Source organism: Oryctolagus cuniculus, chromosome 17, assembly GCF_964237555.1.
Source record: "Oryctolagus cuniculus chromosome 17, mOryCun1.1, whole genome shotgun sequence".
In the NCBI taxonomy this organism is placed as follows: Eukaryota; Metazoa; Chordata; class Mammalia; order Lagomorpha; family Leporidae; genus Oryctolagus; species Oryctolagus cuniculus.
Genome location: NC_091448.1, coordinates 24,852,849 through 24,879,367, shown reverse-complemented (window position 1 = coordinate 24,879,367; position 26,519 = coordinate 24,852,849). Strand labels below are relative to the sequence as shown.

The window sequence follows — 26,519 nt, the reverse complement described above, 5'->3', positions numbered from 1 at the left end:
AGAGAGGGGCAGAGCTCCTGGGGAAAACCGGGAGGTTCCGAAAAGAACCCCCTTCCCAGCTGGAGCCTGGTGGCTTCTCCGCCCCGATTCCCTGCACCCCAAATTCCACCCCTTGCCAGATCGGGGCTTCCCCAAAAAGAGAGAAAGAGAAGAAAAGAAGATGGCGACTGAGAAAAAGGTTGCTGGTGGAGCAGCCATGAAGAAATGCAATAAATTCCTTGTTGTTTTATGAAAATTTACAACTTTGTGATAGAAGTTTATGAGTGGTTGAATCCAGCGATTGGCCGGCGCCGGTCATGTGGCCGGGCGATCGTGAACATGAACTTTTTATCATTTCCCTGGTGGTTATAATGCAGCATTCTTTTGGACACCACACCTAGGTCGGAGCACTGTCGTCCTTCAGGGTTCCAGCCTCTTGATATTTTTATACTTCAATATCGGCTCGATAGAGCAAAGGAGAGAGAGAGGAAGAGGGGGGAGAGCAGAGCAGAGAGGGAGAGAGAGGGAAAGAGGGGTGGGGATTACACAAAAGACAGAACCAAAAATAATTTTGATTCCTAAGTTATTTTGGTGGCTGATCGGGGATTTTAGTCACCATGAAGGGGAAATGGACAATCTGCCCAGGACCACAGCCTGATACCATTTTTCAAAGCCAGTACTTACTCTATTTTCTATGCAAAATGTCAGAAAAGCAAAACGCCCTCTCTCCCAAGTCAGAGAAGGGGGCACGACGGCTCTCAGGCTGGGACAATATTATCTGCAAGCTGAAGAAGAAACTGAATGCTCTTTTTTTTTCCTTCCCTCCCCACCCTTTTCCATCCGGAGAGGAAAAAAAAAACCACAGTCGGCAAAGGTAAGAGAGATTCTACAATTCTCTTTCGGTTCTTGTGCATCGCTTTTGTAGGGGGTGGGGCTTGGGGTTCCCCCTCCTCCCCCGACTCCAAGAAGGGGCTGAACCCCACCTCTGGGTGCTGCGGGGAGAGGCTTCCCAGGAAATTCGGAGTCGCCCAGAGGGGGTGGCTGCTTCCTGGAGGGGGAACCACGGCAGGGAAGATGGGAGGAGGAACCGAAGGGGCCCCGAGGCCCGCTCTAAGTCGCCTTTTTAAGCTGGGAGGAGGCTCGAGCTAGGGGTCTCTGAGAGGATGGGGGTGTCTGGGCTTCACGGCGCCCACTGGGAGAAGCCATGGCTTGGGCCTCTGTGGGGCTGACCCCCTGCCACCTCCCCTGCCGGGGCGCAGGTCTCTTGCCCGATGCGGGTGTCGGCGGTTTCCCTGAGAGCACAGGCAGGAGGGGCGGTGGCGCCGAGGGACGTCCTGGTCTCTGTGGGGCCTGGAATCTCGGCGGGAGCTGGAGAGACACAGAAAGAACAATTCACAGAGAGCAATGCAGTGCTCACCGTCTCCCCCTCGGAGACGCTCCTCGCGATTAAAGGACCGTGGGTGGAGGCGTCCGCAGGCTGCGCGGAGGCGTGCCCGGGTTCCTCGCCCCATTCTGCGGGGAGGCAGTGGTGTGGTTGCCATGCGGTAGGTCGCGGCGTGCTGCTTTCCGCTGCTTGCGCGTGCTGGGACGGGAGGTGCGGATCTCGGTGGAGGACATGGTCATGTGTGTGCTTGGATGCGGGGACGTTTCAAACTTCCCTGGACCCAGACGCCGTGGTTGTCAAGAAGCTGTCTAGTGTGGTGCTGTTGCGTGTAGGCTTGCAAACCGAAAAAAAAAAAAAGCAGAGGAATAAAAACCCAATTACGGGACGTGGAGGTGTGGGCGCTGAGCTCTAGCGGCGCGCCCTGTCCCCGCGGCGCGGAACGTGCCCCCCCACCCCAGCCCAGCCAGGCCTCCCGGGGGCAGGGGCGGGGGCAGCGCCGTGGGGCGCGGGGCAGGAATGCCTGCGAAGCTGGCGGGGTGCACCGAGGCGCAGGCCGAGAGTGGAGAACTTAGAGGCGGGGAGAGAGGGCTTCTGGGGAAATGGCGAGCCCAGAAGAGGAGTGCCGGTGGGCGCCGAGGGCGGGGGCGCTGCGGCGCAGTGTGGTTTGCTGAAGAAGGTGGTTGCTTTTATCTTAAGATCAGACGCGGGGGGCGTTCGGCGTCAGGCCTGTGACTGCCCAGGGAGTGCGGGCTCTGGGGTGCGTGTGTGTATGCGTGTGTATGTGGTGGGGAAGAGAGCATAACGGACCCCTCGGTCCGGGGCTGGGTAGAGAGGAACGCCACAGCCACTTGTGGAGCAGGAAGAGGTCCTTGGGGGCCTGCGTGGAGGCCCTGGGCGCAGGCCCCGCCTGGGCGCCTGGCCAGAGCCTCGGCCTTCGGGGCCACAGAAGGCCGGGCCAGCACGCACGGCTCTCGGGGTCTGCTCGCCGAGGGGAAATGCCCCAGACCCATTCGGCCCAAAGGGCTTTTTCTTCCTGCAGTCTTGGTGGGCTATAAATCGTCTCTCGAGCAGTTTGCTCCGACCCAAATTATGCGGTTTGCTGCCATCTACCGTCCGTTCAGAGACACGCGGCTTCGGCGGCGCCAGCCCCGCGACACCACCCGAGCGGTGCCCGACGCCAGGAGCCCTGGTCGCGCGGGCTCCGCGAGGTTTGGGGGGTTTTGCCCCCTTCCGTCTCTCCGCGGGATACTGGTACTGGGGCTCCCCGATGTGAACTCGAGAGCGGAACCGGTCTCCCCTCCCCCACCGCCCTTCCGCCCCCACCTCTGCCTATCCCAGCCCGGACCCTGGCGGCGGCCGGGGAGAGAGGCTCCTGCCTCCCGGGGCGCGTCGAGAGAGGGCGAATCCTGCGGCCCGCGGACCTCCTGCCCGCCCGCCGAGGCTGGGCGCGGGGTCGGGCCGCTGGAGGGATCCCAGGCCGAGGCTGCCCAAGGTTTATTTGGTTTTCTCCTCAGCCGAGGGAGGCGGCCGGCAGGGGAGGCGCCGGCTCCGGCAGTTCCACTCGGCTGTCAAAAGACAAACCGGGCCTGTGTTCTTCCAGTTGGCTGGGGGGGTGGGGGTGTCCATGGTGAAGGAATTAAGCCGAATTTTCTGGAAACTTGGTGTCTGCAAGTGTGTGTCGGTCCCCTCCCCCATTCTCGATCGTGTCTAGCGAAATGGACGCACGTGTGTGTTTGGGGGTAAAGTTTGGGAGTGGGATTGGCGATAAATGACGGAGGAATCAAACCATGGAGCCCTCCGCTTCGGCCAGCCCCTCACACCCGCTGGCCGCGCCACCGCCTTCCCGGGAGGGGTGGCGAGGCCCGGGGACGCGCCCCCGCCGCCGCGCCCGAATCCCGGCCCCTGTCTCACGGGTTACTGATTAGCCCGGGCTTTCAAGCCGCAGGAGGAAGCTCTCCGGCCTCCCCTTTCAAGGTGCTGTGGCCTCGGTTCCTGGGCGGGGGCTCCAGGAAATCGCCTGCGGTGCCAGGCAGGCCGAGCTGTTACCGGGGTCTGGCCCGGAGGCTCAGGAGCAGCCGAGGTCGAGGGACCCGGAGGTGCCGGGGGCGAGCGGTGGGGCTGTAGCCCCGCGCCGTCGGCGCCTCCGGAGCCTGGGCCTCCCGGGCAGCCCTTTCAGCTTTTCCGCTGCGGCAGGGACTTGCTGGCGGCTGGAAGGCCTGGCTCAGCAAGCCGCCCCGCGGGTGGCCCCAAGGGAGCCAGCCCTGACTGTCCTGGGGGCCCCAGGGAATTTTTTTTTCTTTTGGGAAAACAAGACACAAAGGGAGAGTAAGTCGGACTGCCGACGAGGGGTGAACCGTCCCAAGGCTCTTAGGGTGCCCGAGGGCCAGGGGTTGGGGGGAGGGGACAGGGAGCACAGGCTGATCCGGCCACCACCGCCCACTCCCCCTGAAGATCAGAGAGGATGCCGCTCATTTGCATAATGGAGATTAAGTCTTTGTACCTTGATTTGGATCAGCCAATTTTAGGGCAGAAGCGTTCAATACAAAACCCCTCTCACCTCGGGGAGCTGACACGTCGGATTCAAATCATCTGAGCCCAAGGGAAGAACTGACTTGAAATGTTTTCATCTGCTCCGTCTCAGGGGAAGCTGGCAGGGGGGTGTAGGAAGGTGGCCACCCTGGGGAAGGAGCCGTGCAGCTTAGAGGGAGCAGAAAGCCTGGTTACTGTCTCTCAATCCCCCACCCCACCCCCACGGGTGTGGGCAAATACCCCTCCCTGAGAGCAGAATCCCACTCCCCAAATGTTCTCCTGGGAGCCAGAAGGGGTGTGCTCACCCACAAGCCAACACAGAGATTCACTGTGGGAACCCTATCGTGCACTCAAGACTTGGGGCGTGGTTATACCCACCCCCCCATACACACATTTCCTCATTCTGGCAGGCGGACACCCCCAGAGCTGCAGGCGGCTGTGCCCGCGGTGTGTTCACAGATTCCACTATGGAGACAGACAGACGGCAGCAGATGGAACCACAGACAGATTGGGAGAGACCTGGCTCCAGCAGCCAGGCAGTCTCTGGCCCAGCCCTGCCTGCCTGCTCTTTTTCCCAAACAAACGGATCAGACGAATAAATGCTCATAAATAAATACCTCTGGGCTTAGATAAGAGCGGTGAGGCGCTGCTTCCTTTCATGCCCAACTCCAGGCGCCCGGCCCTGCCTGGAGTGGCTTGGTCTCCCAACAGGCAACCTACAGAGGTGAGGTTACATTGCTGGCTGCAACCCTCAGGATCCAGCGATGCTTTTCCCGCTACTACCACAGGGAAAAGCACCTCCTTCCCCAGGTCTTACCCAGACTCCACAGGGAAGATCATGCTGGTCCTAGGGCGGGGATCTGGTAGCCCCGGAGGGCTGAGGCCCAGGGCCCAGCCTCAGTGGCAGGGAGCAGGGAGGTGCAGGCAGCCATGCTGCCCCACCTGGCTCTGGCTGCTCCAGCAGGCCCCCCTCCGCCCCCACTCTGTAGGAGAGGGCCTATTTGTGCTGCTCTGTCATTAGGGGCCTTGGATTTTTTTTCCCTTAAACACTCATCAAAAACCCCTGTGGGAGTATTGCAGGCTAGGAAGTGGTTGGAAAGACCCCCAGGGACGACCACTTGGCCATGAAGGTGCAGCGTACTACTTGTCCTAAGTTCAGAGACCACTCTGTGCCCAAAGAAGTTCCCACCCTTGGTCACCCAACCTCAGCCCTCTACCACCTTCCCCTGTGTCAGTGGGCAGAGCTGGCTCACAAAGAGGAAGGGAGAGGAAGGTCAGCTTAGCTTGACATCAGAATTTGTCTCATACCCTGGCACCCTGGTTGGGTGGTAGTCACCCTTTACTGCCTGGCCTGTGTGTCCATATTACACTGTTGGGAACACGTTGTGATTCGGCTTCAGCTTGGGCCCAAGGCTCATTTTCTTTGGATGAGAGAGAGGCACAGACATGCTCTTTCACACCCAAGCTTAAATGGCAGCAGCAAAGCCAAGGATACAAATATGGTGTGTGGGAGGGACTTGGAGGGATGCTGTGAGTCAGACAGAAGGGCCGTGAGTGTCTGCATAGGGAACGTGGGCTGATGGCTGGAAACTGCCTGCCACCGAGGTCCCAGGAGGACCAGAACACCCCCACCCCCCACCCCGCCGCCATTCTTGTAAAACCAAACCAAAAGTAAGTCTGAGGAGCGAATGAATTTTCAAAAAGACTGTCAGCCTCCCGAGAGAGCTGGGAGAGGGGGACCAGGATCTCTCCCCCATCAGGAGGATTTAAAGCCCCACAGTGGAAAGAGGAGCACTCCCCCCACCCCGTACCCAGGCTTAATGGGACATCCTTAGTTCCTGAAAAATCTGTAGCCCGGGATATTCTTCTGTCTTTTGGGAACGGAGTGAGGGTTGCAGGCAGGAGAGGCATCAGACAAATAAAGCCACCTGAGCTGGGGGTGCCCCTCACCCTTCCTCCCCATAGCCCCAAGCGAGGAGGAGAGGGGCTAGTCCCTTTCCCCAGTGCCTCTTCCCCCGCCACGAGTGAGCGGCTCCCTGCTAGAACCAGGTGGGGTGTCTCAGGCAGCAGTGAGCACAGCCTTCGGAAGAAGCCCCCAGCCCAGCCCCAGAGTGGGTGTGTGTGGGGGGGAGCCTGGGCTCAGCCCCTCCTGCTGTGGCCCGCTCTTCTGGGTCTTCCAGACAGTGGGTTCTGGCCTGCCCCTCAGCCCCTACCAGTACCAGGCAAGCAGGAATAAGGTACCTAAACCTGCAGGAGAGAGAGCAGAGCTGACGCAGAGGAAAGCCGGTGGCCAAAACCTGGGAAGGAGGGCGTCTCTCTGGACCGATGCAGATACAAATAAGCAGAGAACTCTTCTCACCTCCTGTCAGCCCCAAAGCCTGGGGGAGCAAACCGGCTCCTTTCCTTCTCCCTCAACGAGATTCAGGGAGGTTGACTCGCCCCTCCACCGAGGGAAGGGGCCCAAGCAATGCAGGGGTTAACTTTTCTGAAAACGCAATTAACTTTTCCCTATCCTGCGTGGGGTGGGTGGGGGAGGGAGGTATTTATTTAATCACTGGGGAATGGGGTGGTCTCAGCCCAAATGCTCCCTCCTCTTGGAAGGCACAAGCGCCTCTTCGGCAGATCCTACGTAGGTGGCACAGGACGCGCTGTGTTGTTGGGGGGAGAGGGAGAGAGAGAAAGGAGAAGGAGGGAAAAAAAAAAGGTTGATAGGTTTGTGCGCGGGTCCCTCGTGCGGGCTGCGCTCCTCCTGGGTGCTATTTGACAATTCCTGCCTCTGCCATTGGTCAGTGTTGGATCAGATGGTTGTATTTCCTTCTGGCCCTCACTGGCACCTCGCCATCCCTCCTCAGCTAAAACCCAATCTCGGATATACTACTAATAGGCGCGGCGCTCGGACTATAAAACACAACAAATCATAAACCCGGAGGAGCAGCAGCGGCCGCGCGCGCCTCCCCGACAGATGAGTTCCTATTTCGTGAACTCCACCTTCCCCGTCACTCTGGCCAGCGGGCAGGAGTCCTTCCTGGGCCAGCTGCCGCTCTACTCGTCGGGCTATGCGGACCCGCTGAGGCACTACCCCGCACCCTACGGGCCGGGGCCCGGCCAGGACAAGGGCTTTGCGGCTTCCTCCTATTACCCGCCGGCCGGCGGCGGCTACGGCCGAGCGGCGCCCTGCGACTACGGGCCGGCGCCGGCCTTCTACCGCGAGAAGGAGTCGGCCTGCGCGCTCTCGGGCGCCGACGAGCCGCCCCCGTTCCACCCCGAGCCGCGGAAGTCGGACTGCGCGCAAGACAAGAGCGTGTTTGGCGAGACGGAAGAGCAGAAGTGCTCCACTCCGGTCTACCCGTGGATGCAGCGGATGAATTCGTGCAACAGTGAGTGAGACTGCCCGCCATCGCCGCGACCCCCGCGGGCCCCCACCTCCCTCGGGAGACAGAGCGAGGGAGTCCCGCTCCACCCCGCGGCCCCCCTCCCGTTCCCGCACAGGGTGCCGGGTGGGCATCTCTCAGGGGGATAAGGGAAGATCGATCCGTGCGCCCGCACGGGGTCTCTTGCTGCGCCCTCTGGTCTGTAGCAGTTACAAAGTTTGCAAAGTTCCAGCTGCACTGGGAGTGGGGGGCGGGGTGGGGGTGGGGTGAGTGGGCTCTCTAGGGGCGCCAGGCCAGAGCCAGGATTCCTGGCCAAGGAAGGCAGCTAGGGACTGCAGTCACCAGCTTTGCTTTCCTTTTCGTCCCCAGCCTCCCTCCCCCCAGCCATGGACGGGGGGGGGGGGGGACTCCCACCCAAAGACAGGTCCATTAGAAGCGGAGTGTGTTTCGCAGGGGATGGGGGACGGCTTGACGCCGGCTAGGGGGAGCAGAGGGTGTCCGGGATCCAGTTTCCCTGGGGGTGGGGGCCGGGGAAAAAGATGAGGCACCAGGAAAGAGGTGGCAGTGGGGGGGGGGGCGGGATGAGAGGAAGAAGGAGGGAGTGGGCGGAGAGGGAGAAACAGGCGCCTGGGTCTCAGGTTGGATTATTTGTCGGTTTTAAGTCCCAATTGGTGTCCATTAGCGGGACACGAAAGTGAGGAGCCGTTAATGCGGACTACGGATCGATCCACGTCATTAGGGATTAAGGGGCAGAATCCATCATCGGGAGGGCGGGGTAAGGGAGCTAGATGGATGAAAAGGAAGGAAAAGAAAAGATGCAGCTAGGAGGACACACCTGGGCAGCCCCTCCCCCTCGGCGCAGGTGGGAGTCCGAACGGCGCCGCCCCTCCCCCACCGAGAGTGCAGCCAGCAGGCACAGGCCTGGGAGGCCAGGAGGGCAACTGGAGGGGGCGCTGGAGGAGTGCGAAAGGGGGGCAGGGAGCCGGGAGCGTGGAGGGCTTCCCGGGACGGGCTGGAGTCCACGTTTGAGGGTCTAGCGGAGGAGGTGGGCTTTGGGCGCGACGACGGCAGGCCTCAGCGTCTCCACTCTGCCCAACAGGTTCTTCCTTTGGGCCCAGCGGCCGGCGGGGCCGCCAGACCTACACGCGCTACCAGACGCTGGAGCTGGAGAAGGAGTTCCACTACAACCGCTACCTGACGCGGCGGCGGCGCATCGAGATCGCGCACGCCCTGTGCCTCACCGAGCGCCAGATCAAGATCTGGTTCCAGAACCGGCGCATGAAGTGGAAAAAGGAGAGCAAACTGCTCAGCGCGTCTCAGCTCAGCGCCGAGGAGGAGGAAGAAAAGCCAGCCGAGTGAAGGTGCTGGAAAGGGAGGGGGGACGCGGAAAGGGAGAGGCCTGCGGGGCGCCCAGGGCTTCTGAGAGCCCGGAGCAGGCTCTGCGGGCGGGGGAGCCTGGGGACCCGCTCCCCAGCGTGCGCCAGGCGGGGCCCAGCGCTCTCCCGGACGCCCCCGTCCGCAGAGCGCTCGCTGGGTGCGCGGCGGCGGCGCTGCCCGAGCCCACCCAGCACCCCGAGCGCCTCCTCCCTCCCGAGGAACCCGCCTGGGCCCGATCTGGCCCCCCGGTGAGAACTGAGGATCGGACTCACTCGATGTTTCCCGGAAGCAGAGCGCACTGCTCTCATCCGTGTCGCGTCTCCATTCCGTCCATGTTCCCCCCACCCCACCGTGCACGGTTCAATGGTAGATTCGTTGTCCCCTCAGCAGGGGCCTCGAAGACTCCCTGGCCCCAGCCCTGTCGTCTCTCCCACCCCGTCCCCCAAGCCACTGGAAGGAGCACATACTACCTAGAAGTAAGAAGAGGAGCCTCAGAAGAAAACAAAGTTCTATTTTATTAATTTTCTATGTGTTGTGTTTGTAGTCTTGTCTTAGCTCTGGACGTGAAATACTTCGGTAATAATATTAATATTATTAATAATGATGATAAATAATAATAAAGACGTGAAAACTCGCCGCTCAGTCACCTCCGATCCTCCCTGCCATTTTTTTTTTCCTCTTCCCACCCATCTCCCAGCCACACTCTCCCCTGAGGCTGAGCAGACGGCTCAGGCGGGAGGCCGGCTGGCTGCTGGGTCTCTCTGCAGCTCGCCGACTCAACCTGGGGGTTACAGCTGGGATAAAGGCTGAAGCGGTTGCCCTACCCAGGCCCCAGCCCCTGAGTGTGCCGGGGCTCATCCCTGCCTCGCCGCCTGCAGACCTGGGGGGTTGCACAGGGACTGTCTCCCTCGTATTCTCCAACCTTTCCTCGTTTGTCCACCACGAGGACACCACTGAGGCCCGCTAGCCAGGAGCCCTGGCAGAGACCAGTCCTGGGGGACTGGCGATGTGCAGGCTTCTCTGTCCTCAGGCCCCTGGCCCCCGGCTGGCTCACATGGCCAGTGTCTGCCGGCCTTGGCACTGGGCTCCTGGCCTATGGCTTAGAAGACTTAAAAAAAGGGGGGGACCATTGGGCGTTTCTCTTCCTGGAGTCCCTAGAATAGGAGCTCGGTGGAGAACTCCAAGCACCGAGTGAAGGGCAGGGCTGTCCCCTGCTTCTTGCAGACCCAGGGCAGGAGGTCAGGTGATGCGGCATTTGGTCTCTGCTCAACCCAAAGCGCCCCATCTCTCCCGCCCCCACTGTTACCCAGGCAGAAAGCTGCGGGCTTGTTTTCCTTTCTTCCTCTTCCCTCTCTCTCTCTTTTTTTTCTCTCTCTCTCTCTCTTTTTTTTATTTTTAAAGAAAATAGCCGCCTAGCAGAAGGGGCCCAGCTGTGACGGTCTCTGGCCGCCCAGCGCGCTCAGCAAGGCGCTGCAACTCCTTTCCCAGGGCAGGTGGGGGGCTGCTGGGCCAGGGCTCTCACTGCCGGGTGAGCAGCCAGGAGCCTGGAGTGGGGCCTCCGGGTGCACCTGGGAGAGGAGGTGAGGAGGCGAGGGGGTACTGATTTCACCCCAAACTCTGAAACACACTGTCGCTGCACAGCCACTGTGCACTGTTCTAGCCATTTAACTGCCACCCCCTTCCCCCCGCCATGCACTCTGGGGTCTCCTTCCTGCTGGACCACTCCAAGGCCTAAGGGAAGACCGAGGAATACGATTCCAAAGTTCCGAGGGGCCCAGGAAAAGTGAAACCGTCTCCTTTGCTGCTGCAAGCCTGGGGGCTCAGCCCTGCTAGCCTCGTCTGGGCGCCGCTGCGGGTCCAGGGAGCAGGCCAGGCTGGGCGCCCCCGGGAACCCCTTGTAACACTTGTTTTCACACACCACTTCTAAACCTTGCCTCCCATTTCCGCGCCCCAAAGCAAAAGCAAGAGGGTAGCAACTCAATGTTCGATCACCGCCTCCAAAGTTAAAATAATCGTGATGATAATGGTGACGATCTGACGGCGGGCAGGGATAAGGACCCTGAGAAAGCGACTAACCCCGCCCCCAGGAAAGTGGGTGAAAAGCTCAGCTGCTTCCTCTAGAAGGTTCGGCCCTGCGTGAGAGCCACAGCCCGGCTCCCCTCTGGCCGCCGGCGGTCGCAGGGAGCCGGCAGGGCGGCAAGCGGCTGCCGCCATGGCAGCCTGTGGCCCGCGCTCCCGCCGGCCGCCGGGAGGTGGCGCGCTCTGCTCATCGGCCGACGCCGACCTTCTCCAGGCTTCTCCCCCTTCTCCTTTTTCCCCCTCTCTCGGAGGCTCGCATTGAATCGGCCCTAACGATTCTCGGATCGTCATTATTTGTAACCATAGAGCATGAATTACCTCTTGAGGTCATCAGCGAGAATTTACGACTGGTCAACAAAAGCACGTGATTCCCTAACGCCCCCCCACCCCCCTTCCAGCTCCCCCCCCCCATATTTGGCCGCATACATAGCAAAACGAAGTACAGTGCATCGCTATAATTCATTAATACATCATAAATCGTGAAGCACAGGGTTATAACGACCACGATCCACAAATCAAGCCCTCCAAAATCACCCAAATGAGCTCGTACTTTGTAAACTCCTTCTCGGGGCGTTATCCAAATGGCCCGGACTATCAGTTGCTAAATTATGGCAGTGGCAGCTCTCTGAGCGGCTCTTACAGGGATCCCGCTGCCATGCACACCGGCTCTTACGGCTACAATTACAATGGCATGGACCTCAGCGTCAACCGCTCCTCGGCCTCCTCCAGCCACTTTGGGGCGGTGGGCGAGGGCTCGCGCGCCTTCCCCGCGCCCGCGCAGGAGCCCCGCTTCAGGCAGGCGGCGTCGAGCTGCTCCCTGTCCTCGCCCGAGTCCCTGCCCTGCACCAACGGCGACAGCCACGGCGCCAAGCCCTCTGCTTCGTCCCCCTCCGACCAGGCGGCCCCAGCCAGCTCCAGCGCCAATTTCACCGAAATAGACGAGGCCAGCGCGTCCTCGGAGCCCGAGGAAGCGGCGAGCCAGCTCGGCAGCCCCAGCCTGGCTCGGGCGCAGCCAGAGCCCATGGCCACCTCCACAGCCGCGCCCGAGGGGCAGACTCCGCAGATATTCCCCTGGATGAGGAAGCTTCACATCAGCCATGGTAATTCTGCCTTTTTTTTTTTTTTTTTGTCTCCGGCTTTCCTTTCCTGCGCTTGGGGAGGGCGGTGGCGGCCGAGCGGAGCTTGGCTTTTCCTCGCACACAGATTTATTTTTTCCAAGGTGGGGTGGGGGGGAGAGGTCTCTGCGAGGGTCCTCTCAGCTCCGTGGACGGAGCCTGGCAGGGGCTTTGGCTGCGGGGTGGAGGGGTGTTTTTTAATAATTCGTTCCCAGGCTCGGCTTAGGTTTCTGTCGCCCGGCCAGTTCCGGGCTGTAGGACGCAGGACGGGGTTTACTTCGTGTGGGGAAGGGTCCCATGCGGACCCCCGAAAGGTTTGAGACTGCCGCTAGAGAAGGCGGGGTGAGCAGGATGAGGAGCTTGCCAGGGCAAAAGTGGGGCCGCTCTGCTCCCTCCCGGGGCGAGCAGCCGCCTGCGCCCAGCGAACCCAGCCCAGGGCGAGGCACTGGGAGGGAACTGCAGACAAAGCCGGGCGCCCTCGCCGCCGCCAGAAGTGGGGGCCGCAGGGGAAGGGGGTGCAGGAATCCAGCCTGGACGGGGACCTCTGGAGCAGGGGGGATTGGAGCTGGGGTGAGCGGGGTGCCAGGGACGCCTGGGTCCTGCTCCCCGCCCCCTCCCACCCAGAGCCCCCGGTCCCTTGGCCGCCGTAACATGGCCTCGCCGCTCCCCTCTGTCTGCTCCAGATATGACCGGGCCGGACGGGAAGAGGGCCCGGACCGCGTACACGCGCTACCAGACGCTGGAGCTGGAGAAGGAGTTCCACTTCAACCGCTACCTGACGCGGCGAAGGCGCATCGAGATCGCCCACGCGCTCTGCCTGTCCGAGCGCCAGATCAAGATCTGGTTCCAGAACCGACGCATGAAGTGGAAGAAAGACAACAAACTGAAAAGTATGAGCCTGGCCACAGCCGGCAGCGCCTTCCAGCCCTGAGCCGACCCGGAGGGGCGCCCCGCCACCCCCAGCCCCGTCCCGGCCACTCCTCCCCCGCGCTGCTGCCGCCGCCGCCGGCTGGGGACCGCTTCCCACGAGCCTGCCTCGCCCTGGCCTTGTGTGACAGTTTTTCGTTCCGTCTTAGCTCGTCCTGTGGCTCCCTCTCTCTCCTGGACTGGTTATCTTGTTATTATTGTTAATAATAATATTATTTTCCCCTCCATGCCCCCCAGTCCCCTTGGCTCTCCCCAACCCGCTCGTTCCTCTGTCTGGTCTGTGGTGACAACTCCTTCCCCCCATCCCCACCTCCCTGGAAAAAAAAAAGAAGAGAAAGAAATTCGCATGTGTAATGTGAACTTTCCCCTCTCCCTGTCTGTGTTCTAACTTATTTATAAAAGGATGATGGCTGCATTTGAGTTTCATCTCAAAACTTCTCTAAGGGGCTGCAGTTGAAGCGGGGGTAGGGTCACAGCAGCGCCAGGGCCCAGCTGAGCTGGCCTCTGACATGGAGTCCATGATTGTGTGTGTTCCCATCCTCCTCTTCCTCCTCCCTTCCTCCCCACTCCCCAGGCCCCAGGCCCCAGGCTCCCAAAGGCTTGGTCCTTGGGTGGGCAGGGGCCAGGGAGAACCGAAGGGGTGCTGTGGCGAAGACAGTAGGAAAATAGAGGTTGCTGCCTGGGTAGGCCCCACAAGGCCTGCTCCGGGAGTGTACAGAAACAGGAATAATCCTCGGTGTGAAATGTCTCCTGTGTTCCTCTGTGAATGCGTGGGTCTGGCAGGAGGGCCCAGAGCGTATAAATATGGGGCTAGTCTGGGTCAGACGCATCTACATCTCTTCCTCTGCCCATTTCGCTTCCAAGACCCCGTCTGGGGAGCGGGTGGTTGCTGTACTCCGTGTGAAATCTGCCTTTGCCGGCCCCGTCTCAGTGATTCGCTTTTGGTATTTGTTTGTAGCTTTCCTGGAAATTGAATAAATGTTTCCCCCCCATACTCCACTGCCCTTCCTCTGGTCTTTTCTCCAGGGGGTGGTCTGCCTCTCCCATCACCAGGCACACCCTCCTCCACCAAGCTCCAGAATTCCAGGGTGGAGGGAAGGAAAGGCGGGACACTCCCCAGTAGCCCCTCCCCAGCCACCGAAGACCCAGGCTTGGTCCATGGCCTTTGGGCCTGGGGAACTGAGAGGCCACCCTCCCTAAAGCTCCCCCCCTGGGGGGGGGCTGGGGTGGGAGAAAGGCTGAGCTGACTCCATCCTCACTTTTCCACCAGCTGGCCAGGAGAACCTCCGAAAAACTCTTCAGGGAAAGTCACTCAGGCCTAAGTCCTGAGCTGGAGGCTCCAGCCTGCTGGGAGTGGTGGATGCCTGCCCAGCCCCCTGCCCCCTGCTCCAAATCCTCATTCAGCTCTGCCACCAAGGAAGGCAAAATAATAATAATAACAACAACAACAACAAAAGTCAGCTCGATTTCAAAGGTTTCTTCTCACCTCCAGCCTCCTCTACACTTATCAGGGGCTCTTCTCCTGGGTCCAGCTCACCTTCCCTCTGGGTTTGGAGTCGGGGTCCTTGCTGAAAGACCCCTGGTTCCCCCTCCAGCCAGGCTGGCCCAGGACCAGGGCCCAGTCCACCTCCATCCAAGTCAGCCTCCACCCTGAGCACGAGAGCCTGGGCACTTACCCGGTCACTCCCTTCCAGCAGGGCCCAACTTCTTACAGGACTGGGGGGAGGGGGAGCTGGTGAGGAGGCAGCTGAGGGTCCAGGAAAGCTCCACTGGGCCCTCCTTCCCCTTCACCCCTCGACTTTGTCCCCCTTTGTCGATAGCAAACTATCCCAAAAGTCGCTATGACATTTAGATGTCAAATGGATAGGGGTTTTATCTCGAAGTTAGATCGTAAAAATCGCCGAGAACTCAGACAGATACCCCTCACTGGCTCGAGAAAGTCACGTGAGGTCCATAAAGTTAGTTTTATGGTTTTGGGGAGTTGACACTGCGCGGTATATTTCACATTCTCCAGAATGTTAAGTGACACTTTAACTGCTCGCCGTGGTGGGGAAGGGGGCAGAGCTAGGTGAGCGCCAGGCTCCCAGCCTAGAGCAGCCGGACCGGCCCAGAAGGCGGTGGTGGTGCAGCCCCGGCCCAGCCCGCCCGCCCGCAGTAAGTCGCTTCCAGCTTTCTCTTTCTCCCCTGCAGTTGGGGTGCTCGGGACTGGGGGGGAAGGAAACCTTCGCCTCCCGCAGGGCTGTGTGGGGGCGACGGAAGGGAAATGGAGCCTGTCTTTTGCACCCGGTTCTGAGAAATCGGCCCCTGAAGTGGGGGTGCTTGGTCCGATAAGGCCTCAGCGGTTGGGGGTGATAGACTTTTTGTGTGAGGGGTGTTGTGTGTGGAGATTGGGGGCTGTGTGGCTTCCACGTTCCTTCAGTGCCCTTGGAAAGTTAGGGGGCAACAAGGAGAAGTGTGCATTGCTGAGAAAAGGGTCCCCCGTTCTGGGGGGGCATTCTGCTGCTGGCTATCTTCTAGACATCTCCCCACCACCAGGAAGGAGACTTTATGGCACTCGTTTGTCAGGGGGTGTGGGGGCGCCGGCTGGGCACTTTTATCTAGATCCATCTGAGCAGAGAAAAAGCATCCGGGAGGGAAGGTGGCTGCTGTGGGCTGCCTGGCCCTGGGCAACTCTCTGGCTCTCAGATCTTTGAACCCCATAAAAGGGAGTCTCTCCAGTTCTCTGTGGCCTCCTAGGGTTGGGAGCAATGAGCCCGTGTCCCATCTCCAGCCCGTGGGGGCCCGAGCTACCTTTCTGCTCTGCTCCAAGTAGGAGCCTGAGGTCAAAGAAGGCAGCGGAGGAGACAGGAGACGGGCAGAGCGGGGAATTCTCTCCAATCTCAAACCCAATTCTCGGCCCCAGGCAGGGCAAAGGAGGAAGCTCCTTTCCCTCCCCTACAGGAGTTAGGTATTTGAGTGGATCCCTGGCAAGCCCTGCAGAAAGAATAGCCCCCCAACAGTTGGAAGGAAGAACAGAGATTCCGGAGCTGGGGGGCCATTGGGAAGGTTCTCTCTCTCTCTCTCTCTCTCTCTCTCTCTCCCTCTTCTCTCCTTCCTTCTTTTCTCCCTGCCACACCCTCAAAGGTTCCTTTGTTCTGTGGCCCCACAAACCAAAGGGACCCCCAGGGGGCCTGTTATTTTCTAAGGAAAAGCGAGAGGCCTCTTCCCCACCGAGGTGACTCCCCCATGTAAGATCCAGGGGGCCGACTCCCCTGTCACTGCTGCTTCCGGAGCTCAGCAGTCCCGCGGGTCGTTCCCGGGACTGGATGTGTGGCACGTGGAGGAGCTTCTGGTCTTTGGCACAGGGAGTCCTGGGGCTCCTTTTTCTCCTGAAGGCAATCCGAACTCTGCTCCTGCCTCCTCTTTCCCGACGCCACTGTCTATTTCCTGGACTGTCCATGCCTTGCCCTAGGCTGATGGCCCAAGACCCTTTGTGGGCTTTGAGAACAGAGTTAGTGGACGAAACGTGGAGTCCTCACCTGGTTTGGAGAACATATTGTGAATGATCGGGCCATGTGTCTCCCTTGGACAGGAGACTCTGGTCAGCCCCCAGCACTGTTTAAAATACTAATCAATCACGAAGGCACGGCTCACACAGGCTTATGTTTTCTACAAGGTGAAGAAATGGACAGAGAAGTCTGTGGGCTGGGCTGCCCAGGTAGAGTGGAGCGCAGCGGGGTTAGGGGGAACAGTCCCACCCCAGGCCTTCTGGGGACCACACTCCCATGGTACCCCTATAATGCCACGTTCCCTCTCCAGGAGGCTTCCTAGGAGAGCCCCAAACCCCAGACAACCAGGCCTACGCCTGTTTCCCACCCCCAACCCCCCCTTCGCATTTCAGTTCTGCAAACTCAGATAAAGAGTGCATGGGGCCGGCAGCCCCGGGGACATCTGCTGCGTATGTCTGGACAGATTTTTCCGGAATGGAGAGAGCAGCTCCGCGTGGGGGTGGCCCGCTTCTGCCTCTGAGACCAAACCTCGGGAGGGTCTCCTCTGGCTCCATGCAGATCCTAGAGAGGACACCCAGGCTGAGCAACTGTCCTCCCTCAACCCCAGACCAGTCCCGGGCGAGTGGGGAGCAGGCAGGAGAAGCGGGAAGGTGTTTTCGGTGCCTCGCTGAAGACATCCCCCTGGGGACAGCTGCTCCTCGCTCCCTTCTTCCTCTTCCCCAACCTTCCGAGCTACTGGCGGGCACCCTCCCCTCCCGCCAAATCCTCAGCCTGGGCCTGGCCCCGAGAGACAGCAGCCAGTAGTAAGGCAGGCAGCAGTTTCCCTTTTCTCTCCGAAGCCAGTCTGACCACCACTCACTGGACAATTTGATTTTGATTTTTTTTGTTTTATTTGGTTACTTGTTTTGTTTTGTTTCTCTGCGGGCCAAGGGGCAGGAGGAAGTATGAAGAAGTGTAAACAGGAAAGCTAGCCGGGCCTGGAGTGCCAAGCGCCCATATTTCATCGGCTTCCTCTCCATAACTGTGGCGGGGACACTTAACCCTTCGCTGGCTGTGAGAAGGCATTCACTGCGGGGCCGATGGGGCAGGACTGGGAGATCCAGGGAGCAGCGCCTTGACCGGCCTGCTTCCTTTCTCCCCGGGGCTCTGGATGCTGGGGCGGAAGTCCGGAAGTCAAGGAGTCTGAGCGGAGAAGACAGATCGCTCAGCACAATCCCCAAAATTCAATCCCTTCCCAGGACTGCTCGCCCCTACATGGGTTCCCCCAGCCAGGCGATCCTTGGAGGACAGGGCTCAAAGGAACCCACTGCTCGCTCTCTCTTAAGGGAAGGGCCACTGGTCACCCTCCCATTTTTTGGAGTTTCTCAGCGTAATCGAATTTTGAGGCTGGGATCTGCCCACAGCAGGATTTATCGATCGCTGCAGCGCTGTTACACATCCATATTAATTAACTCAGACACCGCCTGGAAACCGAGCTGTTTGGGAAGGGGGAGGGGAAGATATGGGGGCCCCTAAAGGAAAATGGACGTTTTCTCCCTAAGTGCCCCTGGAGAGTTGCTCTTGGGCAGGATCCTGGGGCCCTTCCCAAGCTCTAAGTTCCGGAACTTAGCAAGGGTAAACGGTGACCCACCCAGCACGGTGGGACTCCACACCTGTCTCCTGAGAGGAAGCGGGGAAGCACCTCCCAGGCCCCCACCCCAGTTTTCTTCGGCAGAGGTGGGTGTCCCCAGCCCTCCCCTGCTCCAGCTCTGGTGGGTGGCACAAATGCAACCTTCCCTCTCCCCTCCCTGCCTTTCAACCGTGCAATCTCGAGTTTTGATGGTTTTCCGGTTTTGTCGGTTTGGTGTTGTTTTAGGGTCCCGTTTGTTGTTGGTGGTGATGAAGGTGTTATGGCGTTCCCTTTCCTTCTACCCCCTCCCTCCAAAAAGTGATTAAAATCTGTTAAAGGATTTAATTAAGAGAGTTAAATGAAAAGGAAGGAGGCGCAAATGAGTTGGGGGAAAAAACCCACACCAAAGCTATTCTCAGCGATTAAATCGCCATTTTAACAATATAATGGAGTTTGCATCCTGAAAGGGGAAATCAACGCTCATATCTCATCAATAATTCATAGAGTCCGGGATCACGCAGAGGTCAGCAGACGGGGGCCGCAGCGCCGGCCTACGTGGGGCCCGCATACATTATGCGCCGCCGGGCCGCTTGGCCGTCGCCGCCGCCCCAGGCCAGGGGCGGGGGCGAGCCAGGCCGACAGGTTCAGCCGGATGTTACCTCCCTTCTTTTGGCGAATTCACCGAGACCCAGATTTCGGGCTCCACGGGGACGTGGATGCAGGGGACGGCCGAGGGCCGGCCGAGGGCGACACGCGGATGTGATACCCGCGCGGCACCTCCGTTCCCAGCTTTTCTCTCTTTCCCTCCTACCCATCTTTTTCCTTTTCTCTGCGGGGTAGGGCGTCGCCCGTCCTGCGCCTTCTCGCCCCCAGAATAGCCCCCCGGGAGACGGACCGGCACTCCCCGCGGCCTCCTCTGGTTTCTCCGCTCTGGGTTCTCTGGTTTCGCTCCCTGGGCGGACGGGGCCGAGCCCACGCCGCTGCCGCCTGGGCTGCGGCCTCCGAGCGCCAGCTGGCTTAGAGGGCAGCGCGCCCTGCCCTGGGAGCCCGGGGGCCCGCGAGGAGAGGTCACCTCGAAAGCCCCGGGCCGGCTGGCCTCGCCACGGGGTGACCCCGGCCAGGCGGGGAGGTGGCGAGACAACGTGGACAGCAGCATTTCGGGGGTGATTTGGAAGGAGAGGGCCAGCGTGGCTGGCGTGTCCTCTTCGGGGGCATTTGGAGGCACCGGGGAGGAGACTCTACATCGGGATTGTGCTCCTTCTCGGCTCGCTCGCTCTCTCTCCTCACCTCTGTCGATTCGCTCTTTTCTGTTTTCCGACTCCCAAGAGCCCCTAGGGAAGGAGGAACGAAGCCTTCCCCGAGAGAGGAGGGAACCTGGGAGGCGGCATCCGCGCGGAAGGGAAACCGAAAGCGCGCGGCTCGCCCGCCCGGCGGCCGCGCCGGCCGAGAGGCAGAGGCTGTAACGTCCCCGAGCTGCCAGTAGAGTCCGCCTTAGACCAAGTTCACAGCCGGGCTGGGGCCTCCGAAGCGCCAGCGAGCGGCCGCGCAAGGTGGCCCTGGGCCCCGCTGGGCCTCGCATTGTTGGGACGCCAAGCCCTCCCTCCCGCCAGGTGGGGACGGGGGCCCACTCCGCTCCCGAGGAACCCCTGCTCCAAGCGCCCCCCGCTCTTCTCCCCTTCTCCAGGTCAGCGCGTTCTTCTGTTCCCCACGGGTCCTCCTTGCGCAACCGCCGCGGCCCCACGCTGGGGCACGGGAGCGAAGAAGGGTGGGTGGGCAAAGGCCCTTCCAGGCGTCCCAACAGAAGAAAAAGGTTAAAAAGCTGGCGGTGGGGCCGGCCCCCTTTCCTGAGGAGTTACTTAATCATCAGAGACTCCTCTTGGCCGGGTCTAAGGCCCTTGACTGGGGGTGGGGTGGGGGCGCGATGGCGAGGGGGGAGGGACGGGGAGGGTGTTTTGCGCTCGGGTTCTGCGGCCAGCGCGGCAGCTTGAGCCCCAGGGCCAGGAGGCCAGTGTTATTGCCGGAGGGGTCGCAAAGTTGGAGGGTCAAAAGTTTACAGCGTGCGTGAGGAGCCCGCGGAGGCGTCTAGCGGCAGGGGCGGGGTGGGAGAGGGGGAGGGGTCTGTATGTGCGAAGCGAGAGGAGAGAGCCAGCCGGGGATGCTGGAGGTAAGGAAGGCGTGTGGGCTGGGAGCCGTGGGGGGGGGGGGGAGCTGCGGGGGGAGCAGACCTGGGCGGGGGGAGCGGCGGATACGCGGGGAAGAGGGGAAACAACCAACCCTTCTCCCCCAACTCGCGCTGCTGCTGCGCGACAGACAGTGCTCCCGGCGTGGCCACTCCGCCACGCAATTTTCTCTCCCAAAGATAACCTTTGAGTCACCATATAAAATTTAATTAAAACCTACCCAGCCGCACACATTTAAAAAATCCAATTACCCACACGTCCTTGCAGGGGGTTTGGCAGGGCCAAAGAAGGCTTCCAAGGTGAAGGCTGGATTCTCACCACCATCAACCCCACCCCGCTTGCCCTAAAGGGTCCCGACTGCAGGCTCTTCCATCTCTGCCTCCCAGGGAGATAAGGCTGTCTGCAGGGACCCCCCGAAGGCCCCCCGCTGGCTCCAGGCAGCTGGAGTCCATGGCCATGAGCCAGTGCTGCAAGCTTCCTAAACTGCCAACTGCTCAGGTTTAACAGCTAGGATACTGAAAAGTGGTTAGCTTGTCTGTTCTCTTACTCTTCCCCAAGCCTCCATTTCTCTGTTCATCCGGGCTCCCTCTCTTCCTGTTTGCAGGAGGGAGGGGAGAATGGGGAGGAAAAGTACTGAATGGCCCCACTGAGCTCTCTTTAACTGGAGTTGAAACGGGGCGACCTGAAATGAACCTTGAATCCATGCATTAAGCTTAGCTCAGAAGTAAGATGCTTAGAGAGACTGTAATTAGAACACCAGGGCCCATGCCTATTTTTGGGTCTTTAAATGACTGTTTGCTGCATGGAGAGATGTCATCATATTCACTTCCAAGCATTTAATGTGGGAGGTGCACTGTAGGTATTTGGCCTGCCAGAACTGAGATGACCCAAGAGTTTGTGTGAACAGATGTCTTTTGAAATATGGCTGGAAAAGACAAAGGCTTAGTGGTAAATTCCAAATCTCTTTGACCCTAGTTTTTGAGTAAACCAACTAGGTGCTTGCCCCTATTTCTACTAGCCTTCCGTGGGAGTAACTCTGGGGTGTCAGGCCAAAGAAGAAGAATTCCTGCGGTCTTGAAGAGGTGGGGGCAAAGTCTGGGCTGGAAGATCTCCCCTCTTCTGTTTGCCTTCCTCCTTTTCTCTGTCCTAGGACGGAATGTTAGCAGATGTAAGGATCAGTGGGACAGACCCTGTGGAACAGTCCAGGGTCCTGGGCTGCAGCGGCCTCAGGATGGGGAGAGTGGCTCTGTGGCCCTCAGTAGGTGGTGAGATGCTGTTTCCTGACCTCTGTACCAGGGGACACCACCCTGCCAGTGCTCCCTCTAGGCCGGAACCTCCCTCTGGGTCCAAGGGGGGGGTCACCTGACCTACTTCTGCCGGCCCCTTGGAGACTGGACAAAGGGAGAGATGTGTTGCAGGCAACGCACCTGTGTCGAATTCTGGAGCGAGAAAGGCAGGACCATTTCTGAGTATTTTTTGATGCCTTCTTGATTTGCTACTGAACCTATTTGTGCTGGTGATGAGTAGGCAAGGGAGCTGCTGTGGAGACGCCAACAGTCTTTAAAAAAACATTTGGAAGCAGAAGATATGGTTTTGTTCTCACAGGACAAGGAGAGCTTCTGAAAACCAAGTGCTCAGCTCTGCGTAGTGCAGTCTGGAGCCCGTCTCAGGGTTCTTTCTGTCTTCTCTGGTCAAGCTGGGGCTGTGGAAAAAAAAAAAAAATCCTCAGCCCCAAGAGGTGGAGGAGTCATTCTTGGGGCACAGGGAAACTTACAAAGCTTTGACAGAAATGGGAGTATTTCTGGCAGTAGGGGTGCAGGCAGTGGGGTGAGGATGCAGGCGGTGTTGATGCAGACTTTTAGGGGGAAATTCAGAGACTGGATCTGTGGCTCAGGCCTGCTGTCTGGGACCCAGCTACCCAAGGCTGCGTCTTCAGTTCTGGTGCCAGCCTCCTTCCCCCACCTCCAAAGGACCCCCCCCCCCGCCCATGGAACCTCTCTCTCTCTCTCTCTCTCTCTCTCTCTCTTTCTCTCCCACCCCGGGAATGAGAGCTGACAAAAATACAGGACTGGTGCAAAATCAAAGCATGAACGTGGCAGCCGCGCTGGCTGAATCCTACCGTTGTGGGACCTTTTTAGGGTTGGGGGTTGAGTGAGGGCAAGAGGTGGTTCTGGCGAAAAGCGGAGCCAGAGAGGATGAGCTGAATCAAATTCCTACTCTGCCATTTTTCTCCCAAGTAATGACCTACACAAAATTCAATATGACCGAAGTACCACTGCCTGCTTGTGGGGGAGGCCCGCAGAGGGGTGAACCACAGGTCACGGCGTCTAAAATTTATTAAAATGTTCGAGAGCCTCGTGACGCGCCTAGCTGTTTAACAAAGACTGCCAAAGTATGAGATTAATACGAAAACTTGCGCTTCAAAAACAAAAACACCAAAAAAAAAAAAAAAAAATCTTGTTCCGGCCTCCTCCGAGGGGGCCCATGGCTCCTCTGCCCGCAGCCGCTGTTCGGTTTTCTGGAGAGCGGGTCCGCAGGCCGGCCAGCGGCCGGGAGCGCGGGCAGCGGCCCGGTGAGTACTCCCGCCGGCTCTTCTCTGGGCCTTGGCCTCCTCGGCGCGGCGGCGGTGCGCGGGACCGGCTGAGATTCACAGCCACCCGGCCCTTCGGTTTCCCTTCCTCGCCGCATCCCTTCTTCCTCGCCTACAAAACGTGGCTGATTGCCCGCGGGCCGGGCACGCTGGGGACTGCGGAGGGGGGCTTTGGCGACCAGGGGTCACGCCCGCAACCTGTGGCTGCGGGAGCAGGCGGCCTGGAAGCCGCCGAACGACCCCGGGGACACAGGGGAGGGGGCTGCAGACGCAGGCAAGTCACAGCCCGTATTTTTATTATGCAGGATGCTGTTAGGGTTTTTCTGGGGCGGAGGAGGGAGGGAGCCTGCAGCTCCGGTGAGACCAGTCCTGGAAGTCGCTGATAAACCCCGTCCTCCGCCCCTGGCGGCTGGCCTCGCATTGGGCGGGAGGGGGCGGTTTGCCATGCCTCGGTGGGACCTGACCAGCAGGTGTCGGTGCCCAGTGGGCTCCAGGGAGACCATCTCTGCGTTTTGCTCTAGGACCAAGCATACCAACCCCCTAGTGGCTCTGCCCTCCATTTGTCTCTTGGGGTGCGCTGCCAGGCACCAGGGTCCCGTCTCTTGTGAAGTGTACAGCAGCAGAGAGGCCCAGCGATCAGCTAGCTGCCCTCTCCAAGGTCTGAAATGCCAGCGGGCTGGACTGGTTACCCAGAGTCAACAGAATGGGCTGTAAGGGGCAGGCAAGGGGCCTGGCCTGTTGGAGGGGGTTGTGAAGCCCCTAAGTGGTGTTTGGGGGAGAATGCTTAATGCTGGGAGCTGGCGGGCACTGAGAGACAGACTCCAGTCTTCCTGAGTGTCTACCTGGAGATCCGAGGTTACAAGTACAGTGCAGTAGCTCCCCCTCCCCCGGATTACGTGTGAGGTCGGCCAGGAAGGGAGACTGTTGGTGTTAGAAATCAGGGGCAGAGCCTGGATCTAGAGTGAAAAATGCAGGGCTCTGCGGATGGAGCTGCTGGCAGGTGGGAGGTCTCCCGCGCTCACCTGCGGTTGGCAGAGACCCCCCGGGTTGTGGTGGCTGGAGGATGGCTTTTGTGGAGTTGCTACATTTGTTAATGAAATTGATGTTATTCACACCTGCTCTTTGGGGCTGCAGGTATTTCTGACAAGGGGAGATGGCTAGTGGGTGGGGCAGAGGCTTCTGGGCACATTCCCCTCCCCCGTCACGGCTTTCACAGTCCAAGCCTCCCAGTTTAGTCCCCAGTGTCCCAGTTTAGGAAATCCAGCAGCTACTGGGAGGCTTAGGAAGCTGGATCTGAAATCCCAGCTCCCCTGCTCTGACCCCACGGCCAGCAACCGGAGCAGGTGGCCGGGCCCAGTTAGGGAGTGCATTTAGCAGCAAGGACCCCTGCCCGGGGCCAGGGAGGTGGGAGAACGGGGTTCCTACACACACCTCCTGGGGACTGTCCCCCTCTCGTGGTCCCCAGGAGGTGTGGGAGGGTGGGAGGGGCTGGCACATCATCTGGCCGCATCTTTTATGGTTCCTCATTGCCCTTCATTCGGAAATGAGACGCCTTTGATCTTTTTCTCAGGTTGTAAACAGAATTGCCTGTCATTAAATATCCGGGGCCCCATCTGCTTGGTCTCCCAGCATTTTTGTTTACAGCTGTTTCTCTTTCTTTCTACCATTGACTTTTTCCAAAAGGACTTTTATTACACCCCCTTCACACCCAGCTGTCCCTGCCTCCTCCCTTTGCTGAGAGGCGCTTTGAAAAATATCTAGATATTCGTTTGATCACAGAATAAAGGCTGCAAGGGGCACGGAGGAACGGATTGGGGGTTTTGTTTTTTCTTTAAGAAGAAGAAGAAGAAGAAAAAAAAAAACCCTAGAAGTCTTGGGGGAGGGGAGGAACTGGAGGGTACCCAGAAGGGCCTGGTTCTGACTTCAGAGCAGCCTCGGGATGACCCTTCCTCCTTTTGTGCTTAGCTAATGTTTACATCTCATAATTCATGCGCCTCCGAGAGAGTTGCGCAGTAGGGCGAGGCTCGCGTCGCTCGCTCGGCGGACTGGTGGCTTCTCTTTCTCTCTAAGAGGAGACTTGAAGCCTTGTAATCCCAAGAATGGACCCGCAGTGCCGTTTTCTGCTCCCAGGGCTCAAAAACTAAAACAAAACGAAATAAAATCAAAGCACTCAAACCACACCCCCAAAGAGAAGAACGCTCGGAAAGTGGGAGAACTGGAACATTTCTGGGCCGAGAAGATCTGTCTGTCTTCTGTATATACCCTGTAGATCCGAATTTGTGTAAGGAATTTTGTGGTCACAAATTCGTATCTAGGGGAATATGTAGTTGACATAAACACTCCGCTCATTTTTCCCCCCAGAAGATAAAAATACGCGCTGTCTTTCTAAATGAGGACAACCCGCATGCGAAGACGCCTTCCCTTGTCTTTCCTCCTCCGCCCTTTTTTCTCTCAACTGGTCTCAGATGGAGGAGCCTTCCACCTGAGCTCTCCCGGTGCCTGTCCCTGGGAGCCGGGTCCTTTTCCTCTTTTCTAAGAGGTTCCTGTTGTCGATGATGAGGCTTTTAATTTATGCTCCGTGCCCCAAGCCCACCTATTTTCTGTTCTGGGCTAAGGGAGGCTTGACTGGAAATGTGAAAAACTGCCTGTTGTCTCCAGTGTGCGAAGTCCAAGGAGACTCATTTTGCAAACGGATGGAGGGGCTGCCTTTCCGCTGGGGTTCGGCACAAAATACCCTGGGAAGACGTGATTACCAGGGAGCATTGTTGTGTGCGGGGGTCACTTCTGGGGCGCCTACCCCCAGCCTTGCGAGGATGTGACATTTCTATTCGCCCCGGAGGCGGCAGCATTAGCGGCAATTACAACGTCTCGGCGCCATGGTTAGTATTGCTTCGTTGGTTCTGGAATTAGCAAATTGCTATTCAATTTGCTCTTAAAAGTTGCAAGTTTTTTTTTTTTTAATCCTAATGTTCATCTTCAGTATGGGATATCAAGTGGTTTCTGTGGGCCTGAGCTGTGCAGGGAAGTCAAGAGAGGCATGGATGGGGTAGGGAGACGGACAAACTGACTGACACAGCCCAGCTAATAGCGCAGCTAAATGCGATTTGGAAGGCGAGGTCTCCCCGAATTAGTGCATGAATTTCCTATCGATCCGCCGGCGGTTCCATTCATCTCTGACAAGTCTCTCGCGCGCCCGCCCTCCAGCGCCCCACGCCTCCCCTCTCACCCCCCAACCCCTCCCCATCCGGCTGCAGAGAAAAGCCCTATGCTCCATCCGCGCTCCGCGCCCCCCGTGGGTCCCCCTCCTGAGGCGGCGCGTCCAGCCCCGCCGGTCACTGCACTGCTGCCCCACGCAGGCACACACACACACACACACACACACTCTCGCTCTCTCTCAAGGTGCACGAGCTCACTCCCGCCGTGGGGCGGAGATGCGAGCCGGCCTAAGGCAGCGGATGGCGGCCGGCGCAAGGCAGGGCTGGAGGGGCTACCCCGGCAGCCCCGGCCTCTGAGGGGCTCCGGGCACCGTGCGCTGCCCAGCGCCCCGACAGGCCCTCCGGGCGCAACTTGCTGGCTCTGGCGCTCTCCCTGGGATCTGGGAGAGGGCAGGGCGAGGAGGGGGTCGCCCCGCAGGAGCCCTATGTAAATCCCAGGGCTGGCTGGGTGGGTGGGGAGGGGGGGAGAGAAGAAGGGGAAATAGACCTCTGGCTGGAGTAGGGTCCGGGTGAGCAGATTTCCTTATCCGGGAATCGCAGGCGGGGCGGCTATTGGCTCGGAGGATCACGTGGGCCCCTAACTTTGTTCACTTGACAGTAAGTAGGAGGGCTTTCGGAAACAGGAAAACGAGTCAGGGGTCGGAATAAATTTTAGTATATTTTGTGGGCAATTCCC

At 59.3% G+C, this 26,519-nt stretch overlaps 3 protein-coding genes, 1 long non-coding RNA gene and 1 other non-coding gene across 8 annotated transcripts in view; 4 read left to right on the top strand and 1 right to left on the bottom strand.

Moving 5' to 3' along the window:
- The first annotated feature begins 673 nt into the window (after positions 1 to 673).
- On the top strand, positions 674 to 9,286 carry HOXB6 (homeobox B6). 3 transcript variants are annotated; one of them, XM_051825594.1, is made up of 3 exons: positions 674 to 853; positions 6,777 to 7,269; positions 8,363 to 9,286. In XM_051825594.1, exons 1-3 carry the CDS (start codon positions 674 to 676, stop codon positions 8,620 to 8,622), a joined length of 933 nt encoding a protein of 310 aa, XP_051681554.1. In that variant the 3' UTR covers positions 8,623 to 9,286. The 3 variants fall into 3 exon arrangements, with proteins under 3 accessions (XP_051681554.1, XP_008269568.1, XP_051681555.1); XM_008271346.4 differs by having other exon boundaries at positions 714 to 853; positions 6,745 to 7,269; XM_051825595.1 differs by having other exon boundaries at positions 721 to 853; positions 4,303 to 7,269.
- The window catches only part of HOXB3 (homeobox B3), a 53,834-nt gene continuing 28,029 nt past the window's right edge, over positions 715 to 26,519 (top strand). Inside the window, exon 1 of one of the 2 annotated variants that reach the window (XM_051825582.2) lies at positions 715 to 853. The gene's annotated coding sequence lies outside the window, so the exon portion shown is untranslated. Of the gene's footprint in view, positions 854 to 18,191; positions 19,543 to 26,519 lie in introns of those variants that run through there. The other variant, XM_051825584.2, reaches the window with a different exon arrangement.
- Positions 11,212 to 13,755, top strand: HOXB5 (homeobox B5). Its single transcript, XM_002719314.5, has 2 exons — positions 11,212 to 11,819; positions 12,518 to 13,755. Exons 1-2 carry the CDS (start codon positions 11,258 to 11,260, stop codon positions 12,763 to 12,765), a joined length of 810 nt encoding a protein of 269 aa, XP_002719360.1. The 5' UTR covers positions 11,212 to 11,257; the 3' UTR covers positions 12,766 to 13,755.
- On the bottom strand, positions 20,230 to 26,437 carry LOC127484478 (uncharacterized). The gene is made up of 3 exons (XR_007911512.2): positions 26,331 to 26,437; positions 21,466 to 21,740; positions 20,230 to 21,184 (listed from the first exon to the last, which is right to left on the bottom strand). It is a non-coding gene; the product is annotated as an uncharacterized lncRNA (long non-coding RNA).
- On the top strand, positions 24,888 to 24,950 carry MIR10A (microRNA mir-10a). Its single transcript, NR_162455.1, has one exon. It is a non-coding gene; the product is annotated as a microRNA mir-10a (primary transcript).

Bases quoted from the DNA above. Each gene is read 5' to 3' on its own strand.
- HOXB6 (XM_051825594.1), top strand. From the start codon at position 674: ATGCAAAATGTCAGAAAAGCAAAACGCCCTCTCTCCCAAGTCAGAGAA. The intron at 854-6,776 runs GTAAGAGAGATT...TACTACTAATAG, and splicing joins AAAAACCACAGTCGGCAAAG to GCGCGGCGCTCGGACTATAA. The intron at 7,270-8,362 runs GTGAGTGAGACT...TCTGCCCAACAG, and splicing joins GCGGATGAATTCGTGCAACA to GTTCTTCCTTTGGGCCCAGC.
- HOXB5 (XM_002719314.5), top strand. From the start codon at position 11,258: ATGAGCTCGTACTTTGTAAACTCCTTCTCGGGGCGTTATCCAAATGGC. The intron at 11,820-12,517 runs GTAATTCTGCCT...TGTCTGCTCCAG, and splicing joins GAAGCTTCACATCAGCCATG to ATATGACCGGGCCGGACGGG.